The following is a 12,794-nucleotide window of genomic DNA, read 5'->3' on the forward strand; positions in this document are numbered from 1 at the left end:
ACAAATTAGAAAACAAAGATCCAATAAAATGTGACTCTCTTTCCAATGATATTGAAAACATAATCAGAAAAACAGCAGCTCATTGAAAATAAAAGCAAAAACTTCTTCACATTTAATTGCAAACCTTTTCCCTATTCACCTGAATGATCAGGTCATCATATAACTTATTTTTTCAACAGCTTTGAAACATAGTAATCCTAAAACATATCAGTCAGCAAGATAAAATCCATTATCATGCACCTGCATCATGAAATACAGGTGCACCATGAAATACATATATTCAAAATGTTCTGAAAACAATTTACAATACTTGGGCCGCATTTCACCAACACGGGCTTAGGCTACTTTTCCTTAATAAAAACGTTAGAAGAGGCCAGGCACGGTGGCTCACGCCTGTAATTAGCACTCTGGGAGGCCCAGATGGGTGGATCACCTGAGGTCAGGAGTTCACGACCAGCCTGGCCAACAGGTGAAACCCTGTCTCTACTAAAAATACAAAAATTAGCCAGGCGTGGTGGTGTGCACCTGTAGTCCCAGCTACTCAGGAGGCAGAGGCAGGAGAATCGCTTGAACCCAGGAGGCGGAGGTTGCAGTGAGCCAAGATCGCATCACTGCACTCCAGCCTGGGTGACAGAGCGAGACTCCATCTCAAAAAAAAAAAAAAAAGAAAGAAAGAAAAAGAAAATGTTACAAGAGCCACCCCTCCCCAAGGGAAAAATAAGCACCAGCAATATTCCAGTGTTTCAAGACCATGGACTTAGGCAGAAACTAGTCCCGGCCATGCCCTTTGGGTGCTGGTGAACAGGGGAAGGTAAGTGATGTAACTAACCTCTTCAAGTATCAGTCTCCTCATCTCTAAAATGGGACAACAAAACCCCAAGGCCATGTTGTAAGGATTTAGTGAGCAAAATCCACAGCACTAGCAACAGTATTGAGCTGCCACTCCTCTTATTATTAATTTTCCATTTATTTTAATATAAAATCTATGAGAAAATAAATATTAGCACTAGAGGGAAGGAAAAGTGTGGATTATTTTCTGATTATTCTTATTTTTTTCTGTTCTTAAGCACTGCATGCAGTATGACTACCTCTTCGGGAGTGCCAGGGAGATGCGGCAACTTGTGCACTTTCGTTGGGCAAAAAAAAAAAGAGCATGCTAAGAATTGATTCCTTTGAATCAACTTTCATTTTCATTTTTATTTTTGAGACAGGGTCTCGCTCTGTCACTCAGGCTGGAGTGCAGTGGCAAAATCATGGCTCACTGCAGCCTTGACCTCCCGGGCTCAAGCGATCTTCCCAATTCAGCCTTCAGAGTAGCTGGGACTATAGGCGCACACCACCACACTCGGCTATTTGTAGAGATGGGGTCTCACTCTGTTGCCCAGGCTGCTCTTGAACTCCTGGGCTTAGGTGATCCTCCTGCCTTGCCCTCCCAATCTGCTAGAATTACGGCATGCACCACCCCACCTGGCCTGATTTCATTCTTAACAGAGAATGAACATTGATTATTTATAGCAGGCGGAAAATTAGGGGTTTCAGGAATTTCACTCTAGTATGCTGTTCCCATGCTGAAGAGCTCACCTGAGTTATAGAAGGTCTCTTCTCCTTCCCTTTTCTGGCCAGTGTGTCCAGCCCTTTTAACGAAGAAAATATTCCCTTCTTGTTTCTCCCTCGCTGGGTCAGTGACAGTGTCCTTTTCCGGAGAGCAGAGTCATCTCTAGAACATACCTAATGTAAAACACAGTTTAAAAAAATCTAAAGGCTTAGTATTTGAGTGGCAGAAAAAACTAACAGTTGCCCTAAGGAAGCGAGCTCTGCTTGCTATAAACGCATTCTGACCATCGCCAAAAGCTACTGCATGTCTGAACTGCCAGGAAAGCATCCACCATATAGACAGCTCTCATCTGGATAACACAAGTCATGACATTCAGGTCTCTCCATGGTGGGCAGCAGTGTCAGCAAAACCACTACAGACCCCTAGGCTGAGCTGACACAACACACAGAAGGCACCAAAATGGGAGTGACTTCAAAAAACCCAACGGGGCGCTCTGCAGGACAGAGAAAACAACCTTTAATCCATCCTTTAATCTTCACCCCACTGTTGTTCCTTCTCCAACATCCCACTTTCCTGATGGTATGAGGTGGAACACACAGAGAGGCAGACAGAGATGAACACGCAGTAACTGTCCACTAGCTTCTGGACTCTAGAATAAGCAGTAGAGAAACTGGGGGCTCTACAGCACGATGTCTGGTCTTCTTCATCCCCAGGCCCGTGGCCTCTGGGTGACCTGGCCTCTAGGTGTCCGTTGTTGGGTCAAGTCCCACAAGCACTGATGGCAACAAGCCGAAGAAAGGGGGAGCTGAAGAAAGGGGGAGCATCCGCAGCCCTCCCCGAATGCTGCAGAAACAGCCTTCCTTAGGAACTTACCAGAGCATGGAAAGAGGAAACAGACAAGATGCCCAGCCTGCCGAGGGCCAGCTTGGAGGGGCGGCTGGCGGCTGCAAGGAGACTCTTGGGGTTCGGTAACTCTCCACCTTGTAGGCTGGCCAGATAGCAGCGCATCCTGAACAGATCCATGTGAAATTTCTCAAGATTCTGCTCCCACTGCTGGATCTTAAAGCAAAAACAGAGGTGATTTAAATAAAAATTAAAAGTTTTCATGGGTTAAAATGAAAACATGATCCCTTTCACAAACTTGAAGAAAAAAATAGTTTCAGCTGGTCTGCATGGTTTAAATTAGCCTTGCCTGCTCACCCCATCTCAATCCCTCCCATCCAAATGTATTGGGTCCTTTGGGAGGTGAGGTGGGCAGATCACTGAAGGTCAGGCATTCAAGACCAGTCTGACCAACACAGAGAAACCCCATCTCTACTAAAAAACAAATAAACAAACAAAATATATATATGGGTGTGTGTATATATATGTGTGTATATATGTGTGTGTGTGTGTGTGTGTGTGTGTATATGCACACAAAAATTAGCCAGGTGTGGTGACAGACACCTGTAATCTCAGCTACTCTGGAGGCTGAGGCAGGAGAATCGATTGAACATAGGAGGCAGAGGTTACAGTGAGCCAAGATCATGCCACTGCACTCCAGCCTGAGCGACCGAGCCAGACTCTGTCTCAAAGAAAAAAACAAAAAAATGCACTGGGTCATCTGGCACTACACTTCATCAGGATAGCCAAACAAAACCAAAAACAAAAAGCCAGTGGTCCCAATACAGTGACATGCCAAAAAGGCATGATGTTTGGAGAATGCCAACACTCTAACCATCCTGACTTAAAACAGGATGCAATTTGCAAGTCAGCTTTTTCACTTTGCTTCATTTCCCTTCACATCTACAGTCCCTGATCCTAAACTGGATTAACTGAACTGCACACAAACAGATGCCAGATAAATGAAAGTAGTGACTTTATGTTTCTGTTCATTCTGAGTAAATGACTCAAAACAATAAGAAGCAAATGGACTTCAGGGATAAGGGCAAATAGAACTTTTACTTAGAACACTCCTAAGTATCTTGGAGAATAACCACCATCTGTACATCTAAATAAAACTGAAGTATATGCAGCTGTTTACACCACAGAAGTTCCTATGAACTTCTTCAAAACGTAAGTCATGATTTAGTAAAGAAATGCAGCCAAACTCTGGGAGCCACTCTCCTTTCTCCCAAGGATGTCAAAATGCATTACCTACAAGTATTACCTTCATGCAAAGATAAATTATTAATAATAGGTGAAGAGAGGCTCTTGTGACTTGCCAACACAGGGACTCAGCAGAAGAACGAAAAGAACAGAAAGCTGTGATTCAAAAGGTCTTAAGAGCAATCTCAACACTCAAGAGAAGGTCTGTAAGTCAATGCTTGTAATAAAGGATTCAGTGTGAAGAGTGAGGTTATTTCAGGTCTAACAGTTGCAGCTTCAGTTCTGCCATGTTGCTGAGCACCAAAATGGACCTTAGCCTTTCACACTAAGCTTTCTAGGTGAATCCTTCATTCTGGATAAATGATACTTTGAAGGATTTCCAACACTGGACGCTCTGCCCCCTCCAAACTCTCCCCATAGAAAAGTATTACAAATTCTGGGCATTTCCCAGACCTTCTCCAAGTTCTCTGTATCTATTTCTTAGGTTGGTCGCTGCACAACTTTTCTGCATGAAAGAAAAACAGTCAAAAGATCTAAACAAAGAATTTCTTGATCATCATCATTTGTCAGCAAAACAGTGACATTCCAAGGTGCATTGAAACAATGTCAACATCCATAAGGAATTTAACCTCACTTAAGATCCTGTATACCCATATTAGCAACGTGGTGGCCTACTGGTATCAGCCTTGAATGGACAGAATGACCTGTTGGCTTTTAAAAATGCAGATGCCCAGGTCCTACACCTGAAGATTCTATCCATTAGGTCTGAGGTCTAGGAAAGTTTACATTTCATAAGCACCTCCTGGGATTCTGGTGCACGGCCTTACTGATGACTCCTGTTCTAGACTAACAAGACAGTTCAAACTGAAACGGCAAGTCTCTTCCGGGTTCTGCCATATTAGAGAATTCCAGATTCCAGAGCGACGGATGGGTACAAACTGACACCTTACTTAAGGTTCAGTAAAAACTATAATCTCAGTTCTGTTTCCCAAACATCTTCTCTCCAGATGATTCCTGAAAATCCAAAATTATAGATGGATTCCTTTGTCTTCTAATAATATGTAGACATTCCTAGATTGAATAACGCATTAAAGTTTATCACACTCATTTATGCCTCAGTGTAAAACACTTTATCAGATATTTTCTGAAGGTTGTATAGAGGGTGAAGATGTAAGAGGAAAGAAAATGAATGAGTGGCCAGGCACGGTGGCTCACGCCTGTAATCCCAGCACTTGGAGAGGCCAAAGGGCAGATTGCTTGAGCCCAGGAGTTTGAGACCAGCCTGGGCAACGTGGCAAAATCCTGTCTCTACAAAATATACAGAAATTAGCCAGGCATGGTGGTGCATGCCTGTAGTCCCAGCTACTTGAGAGGCTGAGGTAGGAGGATTGCTTGAGCCCAAGAGATGGAGGATGAAGAAAACTGACATCATGCCATTGCATTCCAGCCTGGATAACAGAGTGAGACTCTCTCCAAAAAGAAAAAAAGGAAAGAAAAAGAAAATGAAGGAGTCCTTGGATACCAGAAGGTAAAGATGCCCATGCCATCCATGATGGATTAAAAAGACAAAAAAGGCCAGGAGCGGTGGCTCACAGAACTTTGGGAGGCTGAGGCAAGCAGATCATTTGAGTTCAGGAGTTCAAGACCAGACTGACCAACATGGTGAAACCCCATCTCTACTAAAAATACAAAAAAACAAACAAAAATTAGCCATCTGTGGTGGCACATGCCTGTAATACCAGCTACTCAGGAGGTTGAGGCAGGAGAATCACTTGAACCCAGGAGGTGGAGGCTGCAGTGAGCCGAGGCCACACCACTGCACGCCAGCCTGGGCAACAGAGTGAGACTCTATCTCAAGAAAAAAAAAAAAAAAGACAAAATAAAATAAACTAAAATCCAGGTCTATGCCAATCACCATAGATTGGGGAAGAAGACAATCTCTTGTATTTGCACTGAGTCCTGTAGTTTTAAAAGTATTTTTGAAAGCACTATTTAATGTATTTATGTGACTACACGTCAAAGCAGCACTGAGAGGTAAAGACAGTTCCGTCCCAAACCATACACAGGGAATCATAAAGTTTTGTCAGAAACAAATAATCTTCAGCACTCATAGACCTCTCCACCCAAGGCTTGGGACAAAATACAGGTGAATTCAGAGGAAGAACACGGACCCAGATGCTTAGGTTTGTGGGAAAGTCAACAGGGCTGGAACACCCCAATAGCCCAAAGGAGACCTTATAAAAATCAAGACGTTTGTTGTTTTGATTATATCTTATTAAGTTTCAAGACAACCAGTATCTCAATAAACTGTACACTGTAGAGTTCATTTAAAATTTAATTTAGTAGAAAAAGCAAAGGAAAAGTAACCTTATGACTTCTCTATTTCAGCAATGTTCCTTATCTTCTTATCTTTATCCTGACTGGAGCGTTTTTTGTTTGTTTGTTAGTTAGTTTGTTTTTGTTTTTGTTGTGAGACAGGGTCTCACTCTGATACCCCGGCTGCGACTGCAGTGGCACTGTCGGCTCACTGCAACCTCTGCTTCCCACACTCAATTGATCTTCCCAACTCAGCCTCTCGAGACCACAAGTGCATGCCACCATGCCTGGCTAATTTTGCATTTTTTTGTAGAGACTGGGTTTTGCCATGTTGCCCAGCCTGGTCTCAAACTCCTGAGCTCAAAGCGATCCACCTGTGTAATGGTTAATATTACATACCAACTTGATTGGGCCATGGGGTACCCAGATATTTAGTCAAACATTATTCTGGGTGTGTCTCTGAGGATGTTTTGGGGGAGATTAACATTTCAGTGGGTAGACTGAGTAATGCGATTGCCTTCCCTAATGTGGGTGGGCCTCATCCAATCTGTTGACAACCTGAAGAGAACAAAAAGGCTGACACCCCCTCAAGTAACAGAGAACTCCTCCCCCCTGACAGCCTTCAAACTGGGACACTGGCTTTTTTTCCCCCTTGGCTTTGGACAAAACATGGGTTCTTCCTCAATCTTGAGTCTGCCAGTCTTCAGCCCAGAACTACACTGTCAACTCTCTTCATTCTCATGCCTTCGACTCATACTGGAACTATATACCATTGGCTCTCCCAGGTCTCCAGCTTACTGACTTACCCTGCAGACCTTGGGACTTGCCCTTCTCCATAAATGCATGAGCCTATTTCTTTTTTTTTTTTTTTTTGAGACGGAGTCTCACTCTGTCACCCAGGCTGGAGTGCAGTGGTCGGATCTCGGCTCACTGCAAGCTCCGCCTCCCAGGTTTACGCCATTGTCCTGCCTCAGCCTCCCGAGTAGCTGGGACTACAGGCACCTGCCACCTCGCCCGGCTAGTTTTTTTGTATTTTTTCAGTAGAGACGGGGTTTCACCGTGTTAGCTAGGATGGTCTCGATCTCCTGACTTCGTGATCCGCCCGTCTCGGCCTCCCAAAGTGCTGGGATTACAGGTTTGAGCCACCGTGCCCGGCCGAGACTATTTCTTATAATAGATCTCTCTTTCTCTCCCTACACAAACACATAAACACACCTCTTCATGTATACACACATCCTACTGGTTCTGTTTCTCTGGAGACCCCTGACTTACACAGCCTTCATCCCTGTAGATCTCTGTGGCAGAGTTAGCCATCTTTACTTACATATCTATTCCATATTGAAAGATCATAGTCACCTTATTTTTAAGGTCATGGTTATTTATAGAAAGAATCAGTCACAGAGCTTAAATGAAGATCTGTGGTTAAATAAGAACCAATATGAAATATTTGACTTTTCTTTCCACAGACTCACCAAAGTTGTAGAGAGGAACTTGAAGGAGTATTCAAGTAAAAGTATGGTGAGGCCCCAGATTCAGATGCTTGGGTTCCTTAGAGGGAAGGAAGATGGACAAGTGCTGGACCCATAGGCTCACAACAGACCTTATAGTATTTAGAAAGGCTGTTAACATTTGCAATGAAATTGCAAAGGAGTTGATGTTACCATACCTTCATTTCTCAGCAGGCGAAACTTAAGTCCAGAAGAGAAGCGATTTGACCAGAGTCACGTAAAAAGTTTGCCCTACCAGACTAGCAGACCTAAAGCTGATTCTGATGTGAACAACATGTGGGTGACAGGGACGCTCTCAAGTAGCTATGACGGGGCCCCTGATTTCAGGTCTTCTAATTCATAGGCAGATACCTGTGCACTATCCTAACCATGACCTCAGCAACTTTCATTTATATTTTTACCTGTCAACTTTATTTCTGCCCATATACCCCTAGGTATTCTACAGACAAGGAGGTAAGACTACCACACTCTCATTTAGTGGCCCTATTCATATTGAACACTTTACATCATTTTAATATCCTACCAGCCTTGACGTTCAAACCCAGCCCAAATTTAAAGCAATGTTAACATGAAAGAAAAACATTTTATAACAATTCCTCAGAAGGTGACATAAAAGAAAGACAAAGATATATATTTTAAAGGGTAAAGGAAGAAATAAAAGATAATATTTTAGCTATTAAGTATGTTAGTTTAGAGATTCAGTAGAGTTCAATGATAATAATCACCAAAATAGTAATGTATTACCTGACCACATTTATCAAGATGTTTCTGGAGATATTTTTTTCTAACATCAAAAACTAAAATGCCCAAAATCAGTTCTTTTTAATCCAAGACACTCCACCCCCTTTTCCTAAATTCTTTAAATACTGATAAGTTTCTAGATGTTTTGTTATTTTTTAAAGACAAGCATCAAGATATGATACAAAAATTTAAAGAAAAAAAAAAAAAACACTTCCAGCCTGGTCAACATGGTAAAACCCCATCTCTATAAAAGATACAAAACTCAGCCAGGTGTGGTTGGCACACACCTATAGCCCCATCTATGCGGGAGGCAGAGGTGGGAGGATAGCTTGAGCCCAGGAGGTCGAGGCTGCAGCGAGCCGAGACAGGGCCACTGCACACTCCAGCCTGGGCAACAGAGTGAGACCCTGTCAAAAAAAAAAAAAGTAAAAAATGTAACTTCTATAGAGATTAAGCTTTTGTTCCTTTTAATGCCCATGCTCAAAACATAAAAATGAGAAGACTGAAAAAAACTCACTCTAAGGAGGTTTTCTTTATCTTTCATTGTGAAAGGAAGTTACTAATAACAAAATTACAGGGGAACGCTCCCATTTTAAACACTGGCACAAATTCAATGAAAAATTTTCCTCTTTACTGCTAACATAGCTTTATTGATTTAATGAACTCAGAAAGGTTATGGTCTCCTGTAGTAAAGTGGGAGGGAGACGGATGAAGCCTAATGCTAAAAATAACAAATGAATAATGTTTTTTTTTAAAAAAAGATGACAAGTACATTCCTGCCACACCCAGCAGTCCTAGAAAAATATTTTCTGCCATTTAGTCATTTAATCGCAGTAGTCATTTGCCTATTACTAGGTTTGTCCTGTAAGATAATTCATGTTTCCTTCTTGGTGTAAGAAGCTAAAAATCTCCCGTTCTATGCTTTCCAAATACTAAAACCCATCTTCACAGAAGAACCAGCTAGTGACATAGACTACACTCAAGTTCAGCAGTAGTTAGAACAACCAGCTAAAGTTGAGAGATTCGGTTTTGTTCTATTTTCCTTTGAGATATAATTCCCATACCCAGAAATTCACTCAGTTTTATAATCAATGTAATTCCCATCAAATCAACCTGAAAAATCCACATTATAAAAACAAGTAAATCTAGGATTCTATTCCATACAAAACAATTCATCACCTGGTTTAGTTAGCAAGCAAAGCATCATCTGATTTACCCAAGTCTTACGGAACAGTAGCGCCTATGAATTAGGAGCACAGATTTGTGTCCAAATCCCAGCTCTGCCACTGACCAGCTGTGTGACATGAGCAAATGCACTTCTTGCCACTCCAGTGGCACAATCTGTTAATGCGTGGTACTTATACAGAAAATGTACTTCTCGTCTGGGCGCAGTGGCTCACTCCTGTAATCCCAGCACTTTGAGAGGCCGAGATGGGAGGATCGCTTGAGCCCAGGAGTTCGAGACCAACCTGGGCAATGTAGAGAGACCTTCTGTCTATTTTTTTGAAAAAATTTAATTCTAAAAAAGAAGAAGAAAAAGAAAAGACATATAATTCTCCTAAGGGTCTATTTACTTGTCCATCAAATGGGTGCTATATCTACATCTTTACCTTGTGGAGTTACTGTGAAATCACATATGATAGTGGCCTAAGGCAGAGGCTCTAATAAAACAGGGAAGGGAAGCATGAGAACAGGGCAGGGCAAAAGGAGGGGTTCTGTTAGCCGGGGGTGAAGGAAGAAGGCCTAGAACACTGGGGAGTGGGGTGGGGGCTGACTCAGAGAAGAACTCTGTTTCCTGCAGTAAAGAGGACAGATCCTTGGACAGACGAGACAGAGGTGCGTCCACACATTCACTAACTCAAGCAAAGCATCAAGGGTTCAGAGGGAAAAAAAAGTCACGGTTCCTCCAGGAGCACGTAGTTTATAGCAGGAACAACCTTACACACGAAGAAATAATGACAAAGCCACAGATGAGAGCAGTGGCACAGACATGGAGAACTGTGGGAGGGGAGTGGGGTTCCCTGATGGAGTGGGCGAGACGGCGATCAAGGACAGCACCCTGGAGGAAGCGACCTCTAAACCCTTCATGACAGTCGAGAAGGGGTGAGCCAGATGAAGAGGGCGGAGGGGAGCAGGGCACATTTGTGCACAGCACGGGAGTCCTCACTGCCTGAGGAAAAACCTGAAGAAAGGAGCAGAAGGGTGAGCTCAGGGAGTTGCAGGTAAAGGTCAAGGTGGGGAGAGGTTATCAGGGACTTTATCTGGCAATCACAGGATCACATGTGCTTTTTATTTTTTTACTTTTATTTTATTTATTTATTTTGAGACATACCACTCTGTTGCTCAGGCTGGAGTGCAATGGTGTGGTCTCAGCTCACGGAAACCTCTGCTTCCTGGGTTCAAGCGATTCTCCTGCCTCAGCCTCCCAAGTAGCTGGGATTACAGGCGTGTGTCATGACACCTGGCTAATTCTTTTTGTATTTTTAGTAGAGATGGGGTTTCGCCACATTGGCCAGGCTGGTCTCGGACTCCTGACCTCAAGTGTCCGCCCACCTCGGTCTCCCAAAGTGCTGGAATTACAGGCATGAGCCACTGCGCCTGACCCGGATGTGCTTTTCAGATGCAACCCAGTCTGGCTGTTGTATGGAAGATGCATTGGATGAAGGGCGAAACTGGAGGCTTCTGCAGTGGTACTGGGAGGAGAGAGTGACAGACAGTCCTACTTCCCCTGACCACCTCTCACCACCTACCTATAACCACATTGCCTTTGCTCCCACTGTGCCTTGGCCTGGAAGCCCCCTCTCCATTCTCCTTCTGGTAAACTCCTCATTTTTTAAGAAGCAACTCAGCATCCCTCCTCCAGGGTCTTCCATGACTGCACGTGAGGCTACATTTCCCGATTCTGTCTTCCACAGCGCTGGAATGCCATGTGCACTGAATCACTGCGTTATGTTGAAATTGTACGCTCAACTCTCTGTCACCTGCTAGACTGAGAGCACCCTGAGGGCAGAGACAGTGACTTCTTTGAGTCTCCAATCTGTGCACATTTGCCTGACCTAGAGTATGCACTGAACAAATGCTCACCGAACTAAACCAAACATTCTTATTCTCCTGTCAAAAACATTTCCAGGCTGGGCGCGGTGGCTCATGCCTGTAATCCCAACACTTTGGGAGGCCAAGGTAGGCAGATTGCCTGAGGTCAGGAGTTTGAGACCAGCCTGGCCAACATGGCAAAACCCCATCTCTAGTAAAAATACAAAAATTAGCCGGACGTGGTGGCGTACGCCTATAATCCCAGCTACCCAGGAGGCTAAGGCAGGAGAATCGCTGGAACCTGGGAGGCAGAGGCTGCAGTGAGCCGAGATCACACCACTGCACTCCAGCCTGGGCGACAAAAGAGAAACACTCCATCTCAAAAAAAATAGAAAATAAAAACACTTCCAGCCACGCACATTGGCTCATGCCTGTAATCCCAGCACTTTGGGAGTCTGAGACAGGCAGATCACTTGAGGTCAGGAGTTTGAGACCATCATGGCCAACATGGTAAAACCCCACCTCTACTAAAATACAAAAATTAGCAGGACGTAGTGGCACATGCCTGTAATCGCAGCTGCCCGGGAGGCTGAGGGACGAGAATCACTTGAACCCAGGAGGCAGAGGTTGCAGTGAGCCAAGACCATGCCACTGCACTCCAGCCTGGGCAACACAGCAAGACTCTGCCTTAAAAAATAAAAAAATAAAAAGTAACACTTTCACCATCTCCCTGTTGCCTACTGAATAAAGTTCACATCTTCACGCACCACCTCCACGATCTGGCTTTATCTCCCTCAAATCCCCTCACAAATATGCTACTCTCCAGTGGTTTGTTCTTCAAACTGCTTCCCCCTGCACACATCTAGAAATACACCATAGTATCCTCGTATTTTCCTCAAAGCTTTGTTCTCAGTGTTCTCACCAGTTTCCAGTTGTCTAAATGCAATCCATCCTCTTTACGATTTTAAAACTGTATTTAAGTAAATATTTAAACTGAAGCCCACGTTTCACAAAACCCAGAGCAGTCTCAACCCTATCAGCAAGTGCTTCCTCCTTCCCCAAGTACCCCCTGGTAGTCCAATCACCTCCTCCCTCTCCAGCCTAATTAACCACAGAAGCAGGCCTGGCTCCCCTGGAAATCGCACATAATGAGACAGGATGGGGGACGCCATCTGGGAGAATGCCAAGACTGCCTAAGGGTGGTGAGGTTTTGTCCTTGTTTACTTGTTTGAAATAATAAGTGGAAAGGAAAATAAAGTACTAACTGGACTTAATTTACAACTCTTCCTCCCTGGGAACTTCAAAGGCGATCTGGCGTGTGGATGGCGGTGTGATCTGGTCCACATTGGACACGCTCAAATGAAAGCTGCATCATCCTACCCCAGAAATACCCAAGAGGCCCAGGACACGGCCAGAGCATGTGACCACTGACAGTAGGCAGTTCAGTCAGTACGTTAACTGTGATAGGCCTTTTTATTTCAAAAAGGATCTTCTCCACCCACGTACTTCAAAGAAAACCTGTTCCAGAGAATTTCTCTTGCATGATGTCATCT

At 43.9% G+C, this 12,794-nt stretch overlaps 1 protein-coding gene across 1 annotated transcript in view; it reads right to left on the reverse strand.

The window, feature by feature from the left end:
• Nucleotides 1-12,794, reverse strand: part of TIAM2 (TIAM Rac1 associated GEF 2) — a 133,648-nt gene that overhangs the window by 92,273 nt on the left and 28,581 nt on the right. Inside the window, 2 exon segments of the mRNA XM_031667712.1 lie at nucleotides 1,582-1,728; nucleotides 2,429-2,614. Of these exon segments, the coding sequence (XP_031523572.1) occupies nucleotides 1,582-1,728; nucleotides 2,429-2,614 (333 nt within the window).

This window comes from Papio anubis, chromosome 6, assembly GCF_008728515.1.
Source record: "Papio anubis isolate 15944 chromosome 6, Panubis1.0, whole genome shotgun sequence".
Classification (NCBI taxonomy): Eukaryota; Metazoa; Chordata; class Mammalia; order Primates; family Cercopithecidae; genus Papio; species Papio anubis.